The following is a 15,266-nucleotide window of genomic DNA, read 5'->3' on the forward strand; positions in this document are numbered from 1 at the left end:
GATCCTTTCATGTTCTTTCTAACCCTACATCATAGTTATGTAGTAAATTAATTGCATACTAAATAAATTATTTTGTATATTAAATACACAGACATGCATGTATGTATTTAAGAATCATATACTCAATATTTTATATAATATATATATATATATAGTTATTATTATTATTATTTTCTTCTTAAATGTATACATGTATGTGTGTATTTATATATACACATAATAATTGCATACAATACACACACAAATTATTAATATATTAATTATTATTATTATTATTATTATTATTATTATTAGATATTTCAAAGCCATTCAAATAATAATTATTAAAGGACAGAGAAATCCATGTGCATTTCAAGTTTACCTGGTGTGTACTTTTAATGTCAGAGGAACAATAAACATTTAGCTGAACTTTAGCCTTGCTTTATTGTGTATTTTTAGCACAAGTAACATAATATCAAATACTAAACGTCCTACCCTTGGCAGTAACTGTATACATGAGTATATGAGCTTACTGTCATATAATACTAAAACTATTTGACTGACCTGTAAGCTAGTCCAGAATTATAGATGTAATATTTGTCGTTTAAATGTAATTTAAACAGTGCATTAGCAGCAGTATAACTAATCTGGACAGTAGGAAATGATTTCTGGATGTGACAAATTCTGGACAGGACTTTTTGTTGAATAATACATTTTGTAAGAAGGCAATGAATTTAAAGGTATAGTTCAGAAACAATATTAGTCACATAAATGAAGAAGAATCTTCAAAGGTTTCTTTCATGGTTATTTTTACTCTAATAGAGATTAAAAGTTAAAATGTTAAAACCCAGTGTTACAGATATTACAGTAACATATCACAGATGTCTTTTAACACTGCACAAGCCATTGAATTAAAATCATCATGCTTTGTCATGATCACTGAACCACAAATGACAATGTGGAAGCTGATATGTATGATATGTTAACTGCACCAAAAATTAAAGGACCCATATTATGCAAAATCCACTTTCACAAGGTGTTTAGACATAAATGTGTGTTGGCAGTGTGTGAACACAAACACCCTAAAATTAATCCATATGAATTAGAGCTGTTTTATTAGACATGCTGTTTTGATTCTCTTGTTAATGTGATGTCACACAAACAAAGCCCCACCCACTGCCACTGACTGACTGGTTCATTTTACCCAAAAGCTTTTCTAAATATGTTTTCTAAACTATTGCCTCAGACTGTATTACACGAATCAGTAGATTTTTAACCAAAATCAGTAGTTAAAAAAGTACACATATGAAAAACAGACATATAAAATATGGGCATTTTGGGCATGCTATAATAAATAATTTGTTTGTTTTTTTTTTTTAAATTTTGTGCTATGTTTGCCTTTATTTGATAGTACCTAACTGTGCATTCAGACCGCCACGGGCGAGAGAGTCAAAGTGGCCGGAAGTCATTCATTTTCAATGAGAGCCGGCGGCGAGCTCCGGCGAGCAGCGGCGCGTCATGTACAGCGTGAGCGTCGAGGAGAGTTGAAATCAGCTCAACTTTATGGTAATGAGATATGACGCGGTTCGGCGGCAACCAATCGGAAGGCGGAAACCTCCGCCTGAGAGGAGTTCAGAGAATGCATTCGAGCGTCAGAGCGTCCACTACAACTTTTCTTTAGCGTTGTTGTCAGGGCAGCCAGAGCTTTTATTGACGCTCTCGCCGGTGGCGGTTTGAATGCACAGTAAGGAGAGGACAGGAAAGTACAGGGTGGAGAGAGGGGTACAGGATCGGCAAATGAGCTTGAGCCGGGATTCGAACTAGGGTTGCAGAAACTGCGTTTGCACCATATATTAAATATTGAGCTGAAACTTCACAGACACATTCTAGACTCATATAATATTTTTAAAATGGGCATTAAATTGGCGCTTTGAGCTCTAAAATGTTTTAAGTGTGACCCAACACTGAAGCAAAGTGACTCTATAATGTGAAACTTTTGTGTGAAGACTTTCTTTGTCTGTAAAGTCTAAAAAGAAAGCCTTGTCCAGATCCTAAGCAGAAAATCTGTGCTCCTTACACCTAGGTTTGGATTCCTCCATATGTAAGAGCAATAGACTTAAAGTACAGGAAGAATATACAATAACAAAATCAGACGGATCATTTATAACATCAGCAGGCATTGTTTGGCCCTAAAGACACAACGGGCTGCGACTTCCTTAACTTCTGTAAGCAAGTAAAATGTTTCCTGGAAACGGAAGATATTTTTATTGCCTTAAGATCTGAATTTAACGTCTTCCTTTTCTAAAGGATCTCTGTAGATGTGTCTATGAAAAGCTGTTTTTACTAGTGGAAATTCAATTATTGATATCAAAAATAGCAAATGTTACTAGTAGAAATCCATTTTACTAGTGAAAACTTAATTGATGATATCAAGAACTCTGTGAATAAAAGTCAAAACGGCTTGCCATATGTGTCATGTTATAGGATTAAGAAGCTTGTGTTATTTATTAATGAAATGAATTAGAGGGAAATGAAAACAATAGAAACTGAACGATTTATTGATGTATGGGTCATAGGAAGTAACCTAAATGTCAATGTGAACACTTTCCTAGTTCATCCTGCTCCTTATATTTTGCAGAAGGCGAGCAGGAAGAGGCGTGGCTTACGGAGGCGGGGCTAGCGACACTGTTTGACGAGTCTGCGTCTGATGGTGAAGATAGCATGGTTTTGTTGTCCACGCTGACCCGAACGCAAGCGGCTGCCGTAGAGAGGCGTGTGGAAACTCTTAGACAGACACTACGCAAACGAAACAAAACCTACAGCGTCCCGGATGTTCGAGATATCTTTAAACCATTGTCCTCTTCAGTAAGTACTGAAACCTTACCAGCGGATTACCTCTGTAAACCAATCAGATACGATACCCTGCATCTGTCACTTTTACTACCCCAAATAATGACTTATAAAAAAAGAAACATAAATGCATAAAAGCTTTTAAAAGTTATATCTGACTACAATAGTGGGCAAAAGTTTGGAAACACTTGACTAAAATATAATTCCCATGATCTTTAAAAGCTTTATATCTGAAGGTGTATGTTTAAATATTCAAAATACATTTTCTAGACAAAATATAATTGTGCCAAACATATTCATTTCTTTCACTAGAAAACTACAATTTAATAAAAAAAAGAAATTAATAAATGTTAAAGAAAATCAGCCAAAAAGAGCTTAGAATAGATGTGAACTTTTTAAAAGACGGCAGCCTTCCCGCTAGTGGGTGTGGCTTTAGCTCTCACAGTGGACACGCCCCCCAGCGTTTGAGAGCAGAGAATCCTGCCTGTTTTTCCAAGATTTAATAACAAATTTTATTTACTTGGTGTTTTTAAGATCATTCAAATTTGGTTAGGTGGTTAATAATAAATTTTTCTGTGGTGTGACAAACTGAACACACATTTAATATTGGACTTTACAACATTATTCACAAAATAATTTACATAGTTGCATTTGTGTTATTCAATAATTTTTATAAGTTTACAATTATTTTAAAAATGTGTAAAAAATCAGGTACAGATAAACACATTTCATATTAAACAACTGAGGATCACACATGACCTAAGTTTGAGCACAACTATTGTGAATACACTTTAATTGTATTGTGAGCAACTTTAATCTAAATTTTGTTTTAAATTGCTTTGAATTTTGGGAGATGATAAACAGGGCTGTTGTGAGTCCAGCTTCTCCCTTTGTGTCAAACTATTCTATTTACAGCAGGTGTTTTGCTGTGGTTGTAACCAATTATAAACATGCTTGTGAGTGATGCAATGACATCGGCCAATCACAGGTGTTTAAATGAATCTGAATCACAAACAGATAATTAAGAGCTTTGATTCACAGATGTGTGTTCTGCATCTAAACACTCATATGTATTAATAAATCTATATTTATTTTTGATCTAGTTATAATAATAAATGACATTCAGAGGAAGTGAAATGCTGTTAGCATGCAGGAATGAAGTGAATCTTCTGAGCTTTGTCACATGTCATAACTGATCGTTCAGGACCTGATTGAAAACACAGACTAGAAATTGAAATCAACTTTTCCTCAGATGTTTGTTCTTAATATGAGAGAAACAAACTGTTTTTCAATATTTTACTATGTTCTTACCTCAACTCAGACGAATTAAGACATGCCTATTTTTTTCAATGCATGCACTTTTACTCTTTGTTCAGCGCGTTATGAATGTGTTAGCATTTAGCCTAGCACCATTCATTTCTATGGCTCCAAACATGAATTTATAAGCCACCAAATACTTCCATGTTTTCCCTATTTAAAGACTGTTACATGAGTAGTTACACAAGTAAGTATGGTGGCACAAAATAAAACGTTTGTTTGGAGCCATAGGAATGAATGGGGCCACGCTAAATGCTAACACATTCAAGAAGCACTGTACAAAATTAAAAGTGCACGCATTGTAAAAAGATAGGTATGTATTAATTCATCTAAGTTAAAGTAAAACAGTAAAATATTGAAAAACGGTGGTGTTTTCCTTTAAATTAAATCAGATATAAATAAGACAGTTGTTTAAAGCAATGGCGAAAACATCATTTTGATTCATATTCACATAAGCCAATGACTTTCCTGAGAAGCATTTTAAGACAGATGTGTTCAAAATCATGTTTCCCTCCTAACAAAAAACAATATATCTATAACTCCTGAAGTGTCACACAGCATTTCAGGATTGTAGTTAAATAGCAGCTTTTTTGAAATTACACTGCTGAGTGTTCACATGATTTACACACGTGTGTATGGTTTTATGATGTTTTATGATATACACACACACTAACAGTTCATCTTTCTTTGTGTATCTGTGAATGAAGGATGATGTGACGTCTACAGAGAGAAGTGCGAGTGATAAACAGGAAGTCCAAAAACTGGGTATGTGTCATGAGATAAAGAATATCGCTGTCTCTTCTGTTTCATTACTGAAATATTGACTTACTGACACTATAGTCACATCAAATTGAGTTTAATATTCTTTATATCGTACACTGGAGTAGTGAATTATCCTGGCTATACAGCTTTCACACTGAAGATTTGTATATTTGTAAGGTTAATAACATGGATTGGTTGTGGATGGATCAGATGTTGTGTATTGGTTAAGTGTCTCAGTCTTTTCACCATCCACTGACTCTCAAACGTATGGAAGCCCATTTCCGCCACATAAGAAAAAAACATGCTCTGGTAAATTATAACTATGAGATAAAACATTTGAGATTATGACTTTATTCTGAAATATGATGTCATAATTATAAGATATAAAGTCAAAATTATGACTTTAACCTCCTAAGACCCGATCTTTGGTTTGTCTTTTTTCAGATTTCTTCCAGCTATTTGGGGTTAGGAATAACGAAAAAATATAATAACCAAATATTTTTCTTTGAACATGAAGCAGTGTAATTGTCCACGTTTGTGTACAACAGTACAAGTATTATGGTGCAAACAACAAAAAAATGGGATGTCCATGTATGTGAACACACCAAGTCTTAGGAGGTTAAAAGTTAACACTTTCAGATGTCATAATTATGAAATAAAATTATAGAAATTAAGATAGTCACACTTTAAAAGTCATTTTTTCGACTTTATATCTCATAATAAAGACTTTTAAAATCATAATTTGACTTTTTATCTCTAAGTAAGACTTTAAAAGTCATAAGTTCGACTTTATATCTCATAATTGACTTTTAACTCTTTTCCCGACAAATTTTTTTTATTTTTGAAGATATTTGAGAGGTGTTAAGAAGAGAACACATGAAGATAGGATGAAACGTTTTTTTTTTTTTGTTTTTTTTAAAAGCAGAGGGACTGTTCTTGTATCTGATATATTGTATGTTTATATATTTAAAGAAGATTTTCTGGAAGCCATTAAACTTTTGTAAAAATCGTGAAAAATGCTGCCGCTGGCTGGCAACTTAAAAAAAGAAACGCTGGCGGGGGAAAAGTTAAAGTCATAATTTGACTTTTATCTCCTAATTGAGATGTTAAAAGTCATAATTTTGACATTATATCTCAAAATAAAGACGTTAAAAGTCATAATTTTGACATTATATCTCAAAATAAAGACGTTAAAAGTCATGATTTTGACATTATATCTCAAAATAAAGACTTTAAAAGTCAATATTTTGACTTTATATCTTATAATTTGACTTTTAAAGTCATAATTTGACATTTTATCTCATAAGTAAGGCTTTAAAAATCAAACCCAAGCATTATAATTTTTTCTTGTGTGGAGGAAATGGGTTTCCATACAAACGTATTTTAGTGAATTGCAGTGGTATTTTGCAAATATTTTTTTAACAAAGTCAGACAAATAATACTTGTATAGTTTCTTTAAACAATAAATTAATGAAGTATTTCATGGAAACTGACGTGGCAATGATAAACCCAAACAAACAATAGCATTGTTAACAGCATTGATAAGCTTGTAACTTCTTCTGTGGAAATGTCACCACATGAATCCTCTCTTTGTTGTGCCGTTTCAGCAGTTTTGTAATTTGCAACACATTTGACACTTTTCTTTGACATGAAGGTTATGAGACGAACATTGTTTTCTATTGACTGATGATCTGTTACTAAACAACTTTATAACATTTTGGCGCTTTATGGAATCACAGCACAGCAGGACTTCATGATTTAGGGTTAAACTAGTGTCATGCCACTCAAGTTTAAAATATTGCTGAACCAAAGATTAAATTGTTTATAGACAGGTGCATTATGGGCTGTTTGTAGTAATAGTAGCATCTTAGACTGCTGGTTTAATTTAGATCCACCGTAATGTGTCTTTAGTCACAGTCATTTTAACCCTATAAACACACAGTGACATCATGTTTACATCATGTTTTACTAGAAAATGGGGCAGGGCCTAACGCTCAGGGGGGCGGAGCTGAGACCGAAACGGACATTAACCTGGAGGTGTCGTTCTCTGAACAAGCACTTATCTACAAAGAAGGATTGAAGGTCGTTCAGCCCCTGCTTGAAGCTGACGACAAGTTACCTGTGAGTATCAACTGAGGCAACTTAGCAAGTTACATAAACCGGTTCAAAGTTTCAACACCACGCTCACTCTGATTGGTGGAGAATAAAGGGATGGTAATGACTATGACAAAGGAGACCTTTGATCTGTCTATTATAAAATATACATTATTTATACTGTAAATGCTTCACTCTTTAGATTATTTTTTATTATAGTGACATCTGCTGGTAAGTGTGTGGAATTGTCTCGCTCTTGTTTTCTCCTACTATCTTGAAATCTATTATTGGTGTTTAATAACAGATTTGAACAAATCCATCCACTGACCCTAGCAACCACCAATGAATACAATAACAGCCTGACACAGAATCAGTAGTGTGATGGAAGTGTTTTTTACATGGACAGAAACTCTTATTAAACCTCTCTGTCACATTGTGTGTGTGTGTGTGTGTGTGTCAGGATTTTAAAGTGTCTCAGGATAAGACGGGCCAGACGAGAGCTGGAGATCTGTCGGCTGAGGACATGAAGAAAGTTCGTAGGCTTGTGGTCATTGAGATGAGCGCTCTGTTTGACACCTGTGGAATAGAGCTGAAAACTCATAAAGCACTGAAGATCAGAGTCAGAGGTCTGTAACATTACACTACTTCACACTGAATGCAGATCATATACAGTGTCCATAGCAAAACAAAAACATCCTCTTTTATCCATGTAAGCAGTTAAGAAGACTAATCTCACTTCCTCTTTTCTTTATAACACTTTTGTCTGTGAACAGCTGATTGGTTGAATTATGTGATGATGATGATGAATAGATGTACTGCGTCCTGATTGGCTGTGGCTTTAACAGTGTAATGTTTTGTCCTCTGTAGAGTCGGGTTTGTTCGGTGTTCCTTTGTCTACTCTGTTGGAACAAGACCAGCGGAGAATCCCCGCAACTAAAGTGCCTCTTATACTTCAACATGTAAGATTTCAGCCCTGTCAACTTGTTGAGTTTATTTCTGTATGAAGAAATCAGCTTTTCTCCAGGAAGGATTCAGTGCTGAAAAGTTTAACCTAAAGAAACACCTCTGGTGGAGCTATTTTAGCTGATATAAAGTTGTATATATAGTAGGGCTGTCAAAATTAACTAATTTTATTAACGTCGATTAACGCAACACGCAATTTCTGTTTGACCCTTGGTCCAGCCCATAGTTGAATGAACAGAGACGCGGACAAATGGGATCCTGTCTAAATGAGTCAAAGGTTTTCATAGAAATTAGGGATGCTAAACAATTAATCGCGATTAATCGTTAGCAGAATAAAAGTTTTTGTTTTCATCACATATGTGTGTAAACTGTGTATAATAAATATGTATATATATAAATATGAACACATTCATGTATAATTTTAAGATTTTTTTTTATATATATCAAGTATTTATATTTATATATAATATAAATTATACATAAATATACAAATGTATATACACATGTAAACATCTCTAAAACATATACATGTATGTGTGTACATTTATTTATACAAAGTTATTATACACAGTTCACACACATATATGATGTAAACAAAAACTTTTATTCTGCTAATGATTAATCGCGATTAATCGTTAAGCATCCCTAATAGAAATAAGAACATTAACCAAATCGTCTAGCAAATCCAATGCTCTAAATGCTCGTTGGACATCTGAAATGATCTTTATTTATACGTCTGAGAAGTGTAACTTTATCGTCCTCCTAATGCTTAATCTAATACAAAGATGCGTCTCAATTCATTTTGGTTTAGCTTTTATGCATGACTTAGAAAATAGACTGCAGGACTTGCTTAATGTTAAAAGAGTCATTAAGAGAGATATCAAACAAAAATGGAGAAAGAAAATTCTTCTGAAAGGAAAATGCATATACAAAACAATGGCTTGATGGTTCTGTTAAAAATGTAAAAAGGCTGTTGTTAACATACATTTGCATAAAGCATCTATATATGTATATATATGATTAGACTATTAAAAACCTGAAAAGTGTTAAATTAGGGTAAATTTAGAACGGATAAAAATGTGCGATTAATTTGCGATTAATCGCGAGTTAACTCATGAAATCATGCGATTAATCTAGATTAAATTTTTTTTTTATCTATTGACAGCCCTAATATATAGACAGACAGCCGTGACACGTGGCCAGCATAAACGCACTGCTTGTCATCCGTGCTTTAAACGCATCAATTAAACAAGTGAACCAATAAAGAATTGTAATTGCAACCCACTGTTTAAAAATCCCCATTTACAAGATGACGGCTCTCTTTGACGTTCCTGTATGATTTCTGTCGAAGGTTTAATAGACAGACGAATGTTGTAATTCAGAGATCATGTTGTGGGTTATTTTCGATTAATCGTGCAGTCCTTGTGCTCACATGTATCAACTTTGTGTTTGCTCATAAGACTGACGGTGTTCAAGTGAAGTCATAGGATCAAGTCTTGATGTTAATGTGTTGTGCATTGTTTTGAATTGAATAAGAGTGACTATGATTTCTTGTTTTTATATGTTAAAGTTGATCTCACATATAGAAGAACAGGGTTTAGACACAGAGGGTGTACTAAGGATACCTGGATCAGCCACAAGAGTAAAGGTAAGATCAGGATACTTGTGTGAAAATAGATGAAAAGATAAAAACATCTTGACCTGTTTACATCAAATGTGTGTCGTTGAATGTGAATGAAACACAAAAAGATTAAAAGGAGATTGTTGCTCTTATATAAATGTTTTTCTTTTACACATATGTGATCTTTCGATCAGTATTACGATATAAACGCAACGTGGTTGCATGCATTTCTGAATACATACAATATATTGAGATTACTAAATGTTTTGACACCTGTGAGATCAGCAGACAGGTGTAAATTAGACTACTGTACTGATACAGATAGTCTGTGTGTTTGTAAGGTTTGATGGGATAGTGTGTTTGTGAGTAGCGATTGTACAGTCAGTTTCTCCTTATGTGTGTTTTAGGCAGTGTGTCAGGAACTGGAACAGAAGTTTTATAATGGGACATTTCCATGGGAAAGTCTTAAACAGCACGATGCTGCCAGTCTCCTGAAACTCTTCATCAGAGAGCTGCCATCTCCTCTGCTCACTGTGGAAAACTTTAATGCGTTCATCTCTGTTCTCAGTTAGTCACACACACACACACACACACACACACACACACACACACACACACACACACACACACACACACACACACACACACGTTGGCCTTTGTGGTTTACGGGAACAATCTCATAGACGCAATGCATTTTCTAGTGTACAAACTATATTCTATTCCTCTAACCTACCCCTTCACAAACCCCAATCACCGTCTTTAATCTATGAAAAAGTACCATTTTAGTATGTTTTAAAGACGTTCAGTTTACAGGGACACTTCCTGTTTCCTCCTGAACTATGTTTATAGCATAATAAACATGTCATTATACACTTTTCATGTCCCCGTAAAACCACATACCAACCCACAGATTTATGTTAGTCATAGTCACACAGCTGGGCATGAATGAGTCTATGCTGTACTATATCTATACTGCATCATGACTCTTATAACACTGTTCCGTATACTGAAGATGAATGTGTATATGTGTGTTGTGTGTTTATGATGTTTGTGTTTGTGTGTTTATGAGCAGAGCTGCCAACAAAGAAGCAGCAGCTACAAGCCCTCAATCTACTGGTGCTCCTGTTACCAGAACCCAACAGAGACACACTAAAGGTCACAAAACCTCACATTTCACTTTCAGAAACAATTCACATTTATCCAGACTGGCTTTGTTTACATGCACAACATTTTATCAATCCGACTGAATTTAATTCGATTGAAGGTTATGTCGACAACAGTACAGTTACATACACCCTTAACATTGCAATCTGATTAAAATGTTTGTTTACATGTCTAGGGATGGGCATGATTAATCACGATCGATAATTGATCGTTAAGAATTTCGTCGATGACGTTAATTTGTTATTGATTAATCGAATACTTTTTTATCTAATGCAGGTTGCGTTGCCTAGCGTAGCATGTGTCTTGAAGCAATTAAATGAATTTCACTGTGTGGCAGCAATTCAACATTTTACCACCAGGGTGCAATATTTGACACCATACTCCGTTATCTGTGACCTTCCGCTTTGATTTCAAAAGAATAAATGTGAAGAGGTCATGATTTTTTGGAACAAATGAGGTCTCTGTTTAAGAATGCGGCTCGCAGCTGCAGGTTCCGCTGCTTTAAAGCACCGCATATTCAAGCGCATATATGGTCCGTTTGTCTAACTAAATGTAGTTTAACTGTCTGCCACAAGTTGATCTTGTAATAAAGGTCTCATGGAGGAAAACATGCTTTATTTTTATATTTAACATTTTTTAATTATAAAAGTTAAATAATTATGTTTTATTATAAAAATATGAATGATTAATCGATAGTCGATCGATAATTCTCCCAACAATCGACTAAAAAAATTTAATCGAATGCCCATCCCTAATATAATCCCAACAAGATGTCTGCGCAAGCGCACAGCCAAGGTTGCCAGATTGACGTATGAAAACCAACATATTCAAAACTAGCCCAAAAGCATCCCAATGACTATATACTAGGAACGGTAAAACTTTATAATAAGAGTCCATAAATTATAATGAACTAAAACCAAATTAATTCTTACTTAAAGGTCCTGTTCTTTCTGTGTTTTTAAAGCTTTGTGTTTACAGTGCGCAATATAACATGTGTTTTTTTCTCACGTGTAAAAAACATGACATTTTTCACACAATTTACTTATATCTATAGCGCTGTTTTCACTGTCCTCAAAACAGATTGATGTCTTCCTTGTTCTATGAAGACCCTCCTCCTTCAGAAATACGTAACGAGTTCTGATTGTGTAGTTTGTTTTTTGTGTTGTGATTCGATAGCAGCTTAGCTTGCCATTAGCTTAGCTGACGCATTCCTGAAACTGCCTACTACATACTATATAGTACTCGAAAAGCAGTAGGCGAGGCGAGTAGTATATCCGAATACATAGTATTCGAAAAACAGTATGCGAAAAGTACCCGGATGACCTACTACTTCCGGTTAGATTTTGCAGTGTGCATACGATGGACTAGAGCCCGACCGATATGCGTTTTTTCGGGCCGATGCCGATACAGATATTAGGGAGTAAAAAAGACCGATAACGATATATCGGCCGATATTCTTTATGTGTACATTATAGTTCAGTATATACTACAGTATATTATACTAAAGTACTGTACATAGAATACACTATATACTTTAACATAATATACTATGAATAAATACAATGCAATGCAATGATCACTCACAAATGTGGTGATCCAACACTTATATTGATGTGACAAAGATATGTACTATAGGCAAGAAGTTAACAATAAACTTTATTATCCAAAATTAGTTGGATATCAGTGCACTAAACAGTAAACTTGACTTATTATAAATAACTTTAAAACACAAAGAGAACAAAATACATAAAACTTGCATCATTTGCAGTTTTGACAAGAATAACGTTATAAAGAGAAACTTATGAAGTCATTGATTAATATTAGCTTTACAGTAAGTTGTGTACTTCACAAATTAGTTAGCCACTCACAGTTACGAAGACAATGCTTGACGGAGCATATACTAATGTACACTATGTTTAATGTTGTGCACAACGTTTTTATAACACAAACCCAGGGTTCCGTGCAAACTTTAGACTTTAATAAAACTAATGCGTCTTCGCTCCGCCTCTTTTATTTAGCAAGGGTGTAGAGTTGCGCGAGCTTATTGAATCAATTGCTCTGAAATGAGCGTGTTAACTAACAACACAAGCAGCAGTAATCTCATATAGTGTTATATAAGTGCACGGCTGCGCGTAGTTTAAACGTGTCATTTCTCCGTCTCGCGTCATTTCTCCCGCTTCGTTTTAACTCGCAAGTCGACAAAGAGACGGATTAAAAACACCAAATGTAAGCGGGAATGCGTCTCTCTTGTCCATTTATAATCCAATCGACCAAAGCGCGTCTTAATACCAGGTGTAAAAATGTTGTGAAGAAGACACTGCGTGACTGCAGCCACCTGAACTGAGAGACTGACTGACTGACTGAAGTGAAGGGGGTGGGGGATTGGCTGGTGTCACTACAGTGAGTGATCTGGGTCGCCATTAGCAACCAATATGGCGCACTCTGCTGGACAAACAAGTACTTACATCTTTCAAATGCATTTAATGTGTTCTGTAACAAACGTTCATATCGGCGCATATCTGCGGCTTATACGCCGATACAGATATATCTGCGACATGCTCATATCGGCCGATAAAATCGGCAAAACGATAAATCGGTCGGGCTCTACGATGGACGCTTCACTATCCCATGATGCCCCGGACGAGGAGTTATCCAACGAAGAAGAAGAGGCACGCGGCTGTTTTCGCGCTGAAATGACATGACGTGATGACGACGTATGTCATGTGATGTAGCAACATGGCGGATGTAGTACTTCCGAATCTCATTCATACTACCAGGATTCATACTATACAGTACCTACTGTTTTAACGCCAAGTAAGTAGGTACTTCATCTAATTCAGTACCTACTATACAGTATGCGGTTTCGGACGCAGCCTGAGTGACGTCATTAAAGCAGGAAGTAGAGGGCTGAAGTCCAAACCGTTCGCTGTAGGCTTTGAAAGGCGAATTCTGTTAAAGAAAATATATCGCCTGGCAGTGAACTTTGAACTTTATCATTTTACAGGTATTATTTATGCTATTATAGCAACATTACACACTAACTAGGGTTTAAAAAATAGGATCAGAAAGAATGTGACCTTTAAATATATTCTTTAAATATATTGAGCCATCAATACCATTACAAACTGATTATTTGGTTGCATCTGATTTCATTCTCACATCACTTACAGCGTTTACACTGAGGATTTAAACACATACAAATTGTTTGTGCCGATATCAATATTTGATTACCTAGAATGACACCTACTGATACAAAACATAGTATTGCTTTTTATTCCTTGTTTCAACGTTTTATGTCATGAAATCACAGAAGTGTGGAGCGTACAAACTGCAGTTCTTTTGTCATTGTAACCCAATTAAACTACCGCTTATAGGCCGTTATATCGGTTCATGCCTATGAAATCATATCCAGTTGAAAGTAGATTGTTGTACTGTCTTCTTGATAGTGTTTATCTGTCTGTTAGGCTCTGATGGAGTTTTTCCAGAGAGTGAATGATCACAAGGACAAGAATAAGATGACACTGAACAATGTTGCCGTAGTGATGGCTCCCAACATCTTCATGTGTAAAGGCTTTCGCAGTAAGATCAGAGAACAGGAAGAGTTTGCCATGGCAACCGGCACCGCCAACATCGTCAGGCTTCTTATACGCTACCAGAACCTGCTGTGGACGGTACGAAAGAGAGATTTTGTTTAACGTAACTGCATGATTACTATAAACGTACATGCTGTACAGCAGATATCACATGTGAGGTACTGATGAAAATACTCAAATACATCTTGTTTATGTCTCAGATCCCCAAGTTCATTCTGAATCAGGTGCGCAGACAGAACACTGAGAACCAACGGAAGATGAACAGAGACCGAGCGGTTAAAAAACTACTGAGGAAGATGACCCATGACCGTGAGAAGGCACCTGACAAACAGGAGAAAAACACTGAGGTGATGGAGAGCAAACATTCATAATAACACAGTAACACAAGCAACAGTCACATCTAATAGTGATGAAAGTAAAAAGGCAAATCTATACAGGAATCCTTCCCTGCTGACTCATGAATTTCCAATGTGTGTCCATAAAGAATACATATTCAAATGCATTTAAAAGTAGATTTTACTCAATACTGTCATGTCAATGCATTTGTTGTGCATAGTAATTGAGAAATATTTGTACTTTATTAAATACAAAAAGAGTTAACAGGATCTTAACTTCCTTAAATTCAATCAGTTTAATCTCAGATGTTGATTTACACAGAGAAAGTCATCAGATCGATTTTAAAGTGTGTTTTCTGTGTGTGTGTTCAGACTGACGGATTCATACGGATTCAAGCTCCTCAGTTCAAAATGGTTTCTATGGCTGTACAGTTAACAGATCATCTAAAGGCCTCTGATGTTCTCACGCGATTTCTACATCAGGAGAGGTAAACACACAACGACAACTTCAATAAAACACTACAGATATCTGAAGATGGGATTATGGTGTCATGTTTTCCATGGTAGAAATATCAAATCATATCCACC

At 35.3% G+C, this 15,266-nt stretch overlaps 1 protein-coding gene across 4 annotated transcripts in view; it reads left to right on the forward strand.

The window, feature by feature from the left end:
* The window catches only part of arhgap18 (Rho GTPase activating protein 18), a 37,585-nt gene that overhangs the window by 15,929 nt on the left and 6,390 nt on the right, over nt 1-15,266 (forward strand). For all 4 annotated transcript variants that reach the window (XM_065268992.1, XM_065268993.1, XM_065268994.1 and 1 more), the window contains 11 exons: nt 2,618-2,844; nt 4,854-4,911; nt 6,881-7,029; nt 7,463-7,628; nt 7,870-7,961; nt 9,536-9,613; nt 9,994-10,153; nt 10,659-10,741; nt 14,215-14,421; nt 14,544-14,690; nt 15,051-15,166. In XM_065268992.1, coding sequence (XP_065125064.1) covers nt 2,618-2,844; nt 4,854-4,911; nt 6,881-7,029; nt 7,463-7,628; nt 7,870-7,961; nt 9,536-9,613; nt 9,994-10,153; nt 10,659-10,741; nt 14,215-14,421; nt 14,544-14,690; nt 15,051-15,166 — 1,483 coding nt within the window. The remainder of the gene's footprint in view (nt 1-2,617; nt 2,845-4,853; nt 4,912-6,880; nt 7,030-7,462; nt 7,629-7,869; nt 7,962-9,535; nt 9,614-9,993; nt 10,154-10,658; nt 10,742-14,214; nt 14,422-14,543; nt 14,691-15,050; nt 15,167-15,266) is intronic.

Source organism: Paramisgurnus dabryanus, chromosome 12 (genome assembly GCF_030506205.2).
Source record: "Paramisgurnus dabryanus chromosome 12, PD_genome_1.1, whole genome shotgun sequence".
NCBI lineage: Eukaryota > Metazoa > Chordata > Actinopteri > Cypriniformes > Cobitidae > Paramisgurnus > Paramisgurnus dabryanus.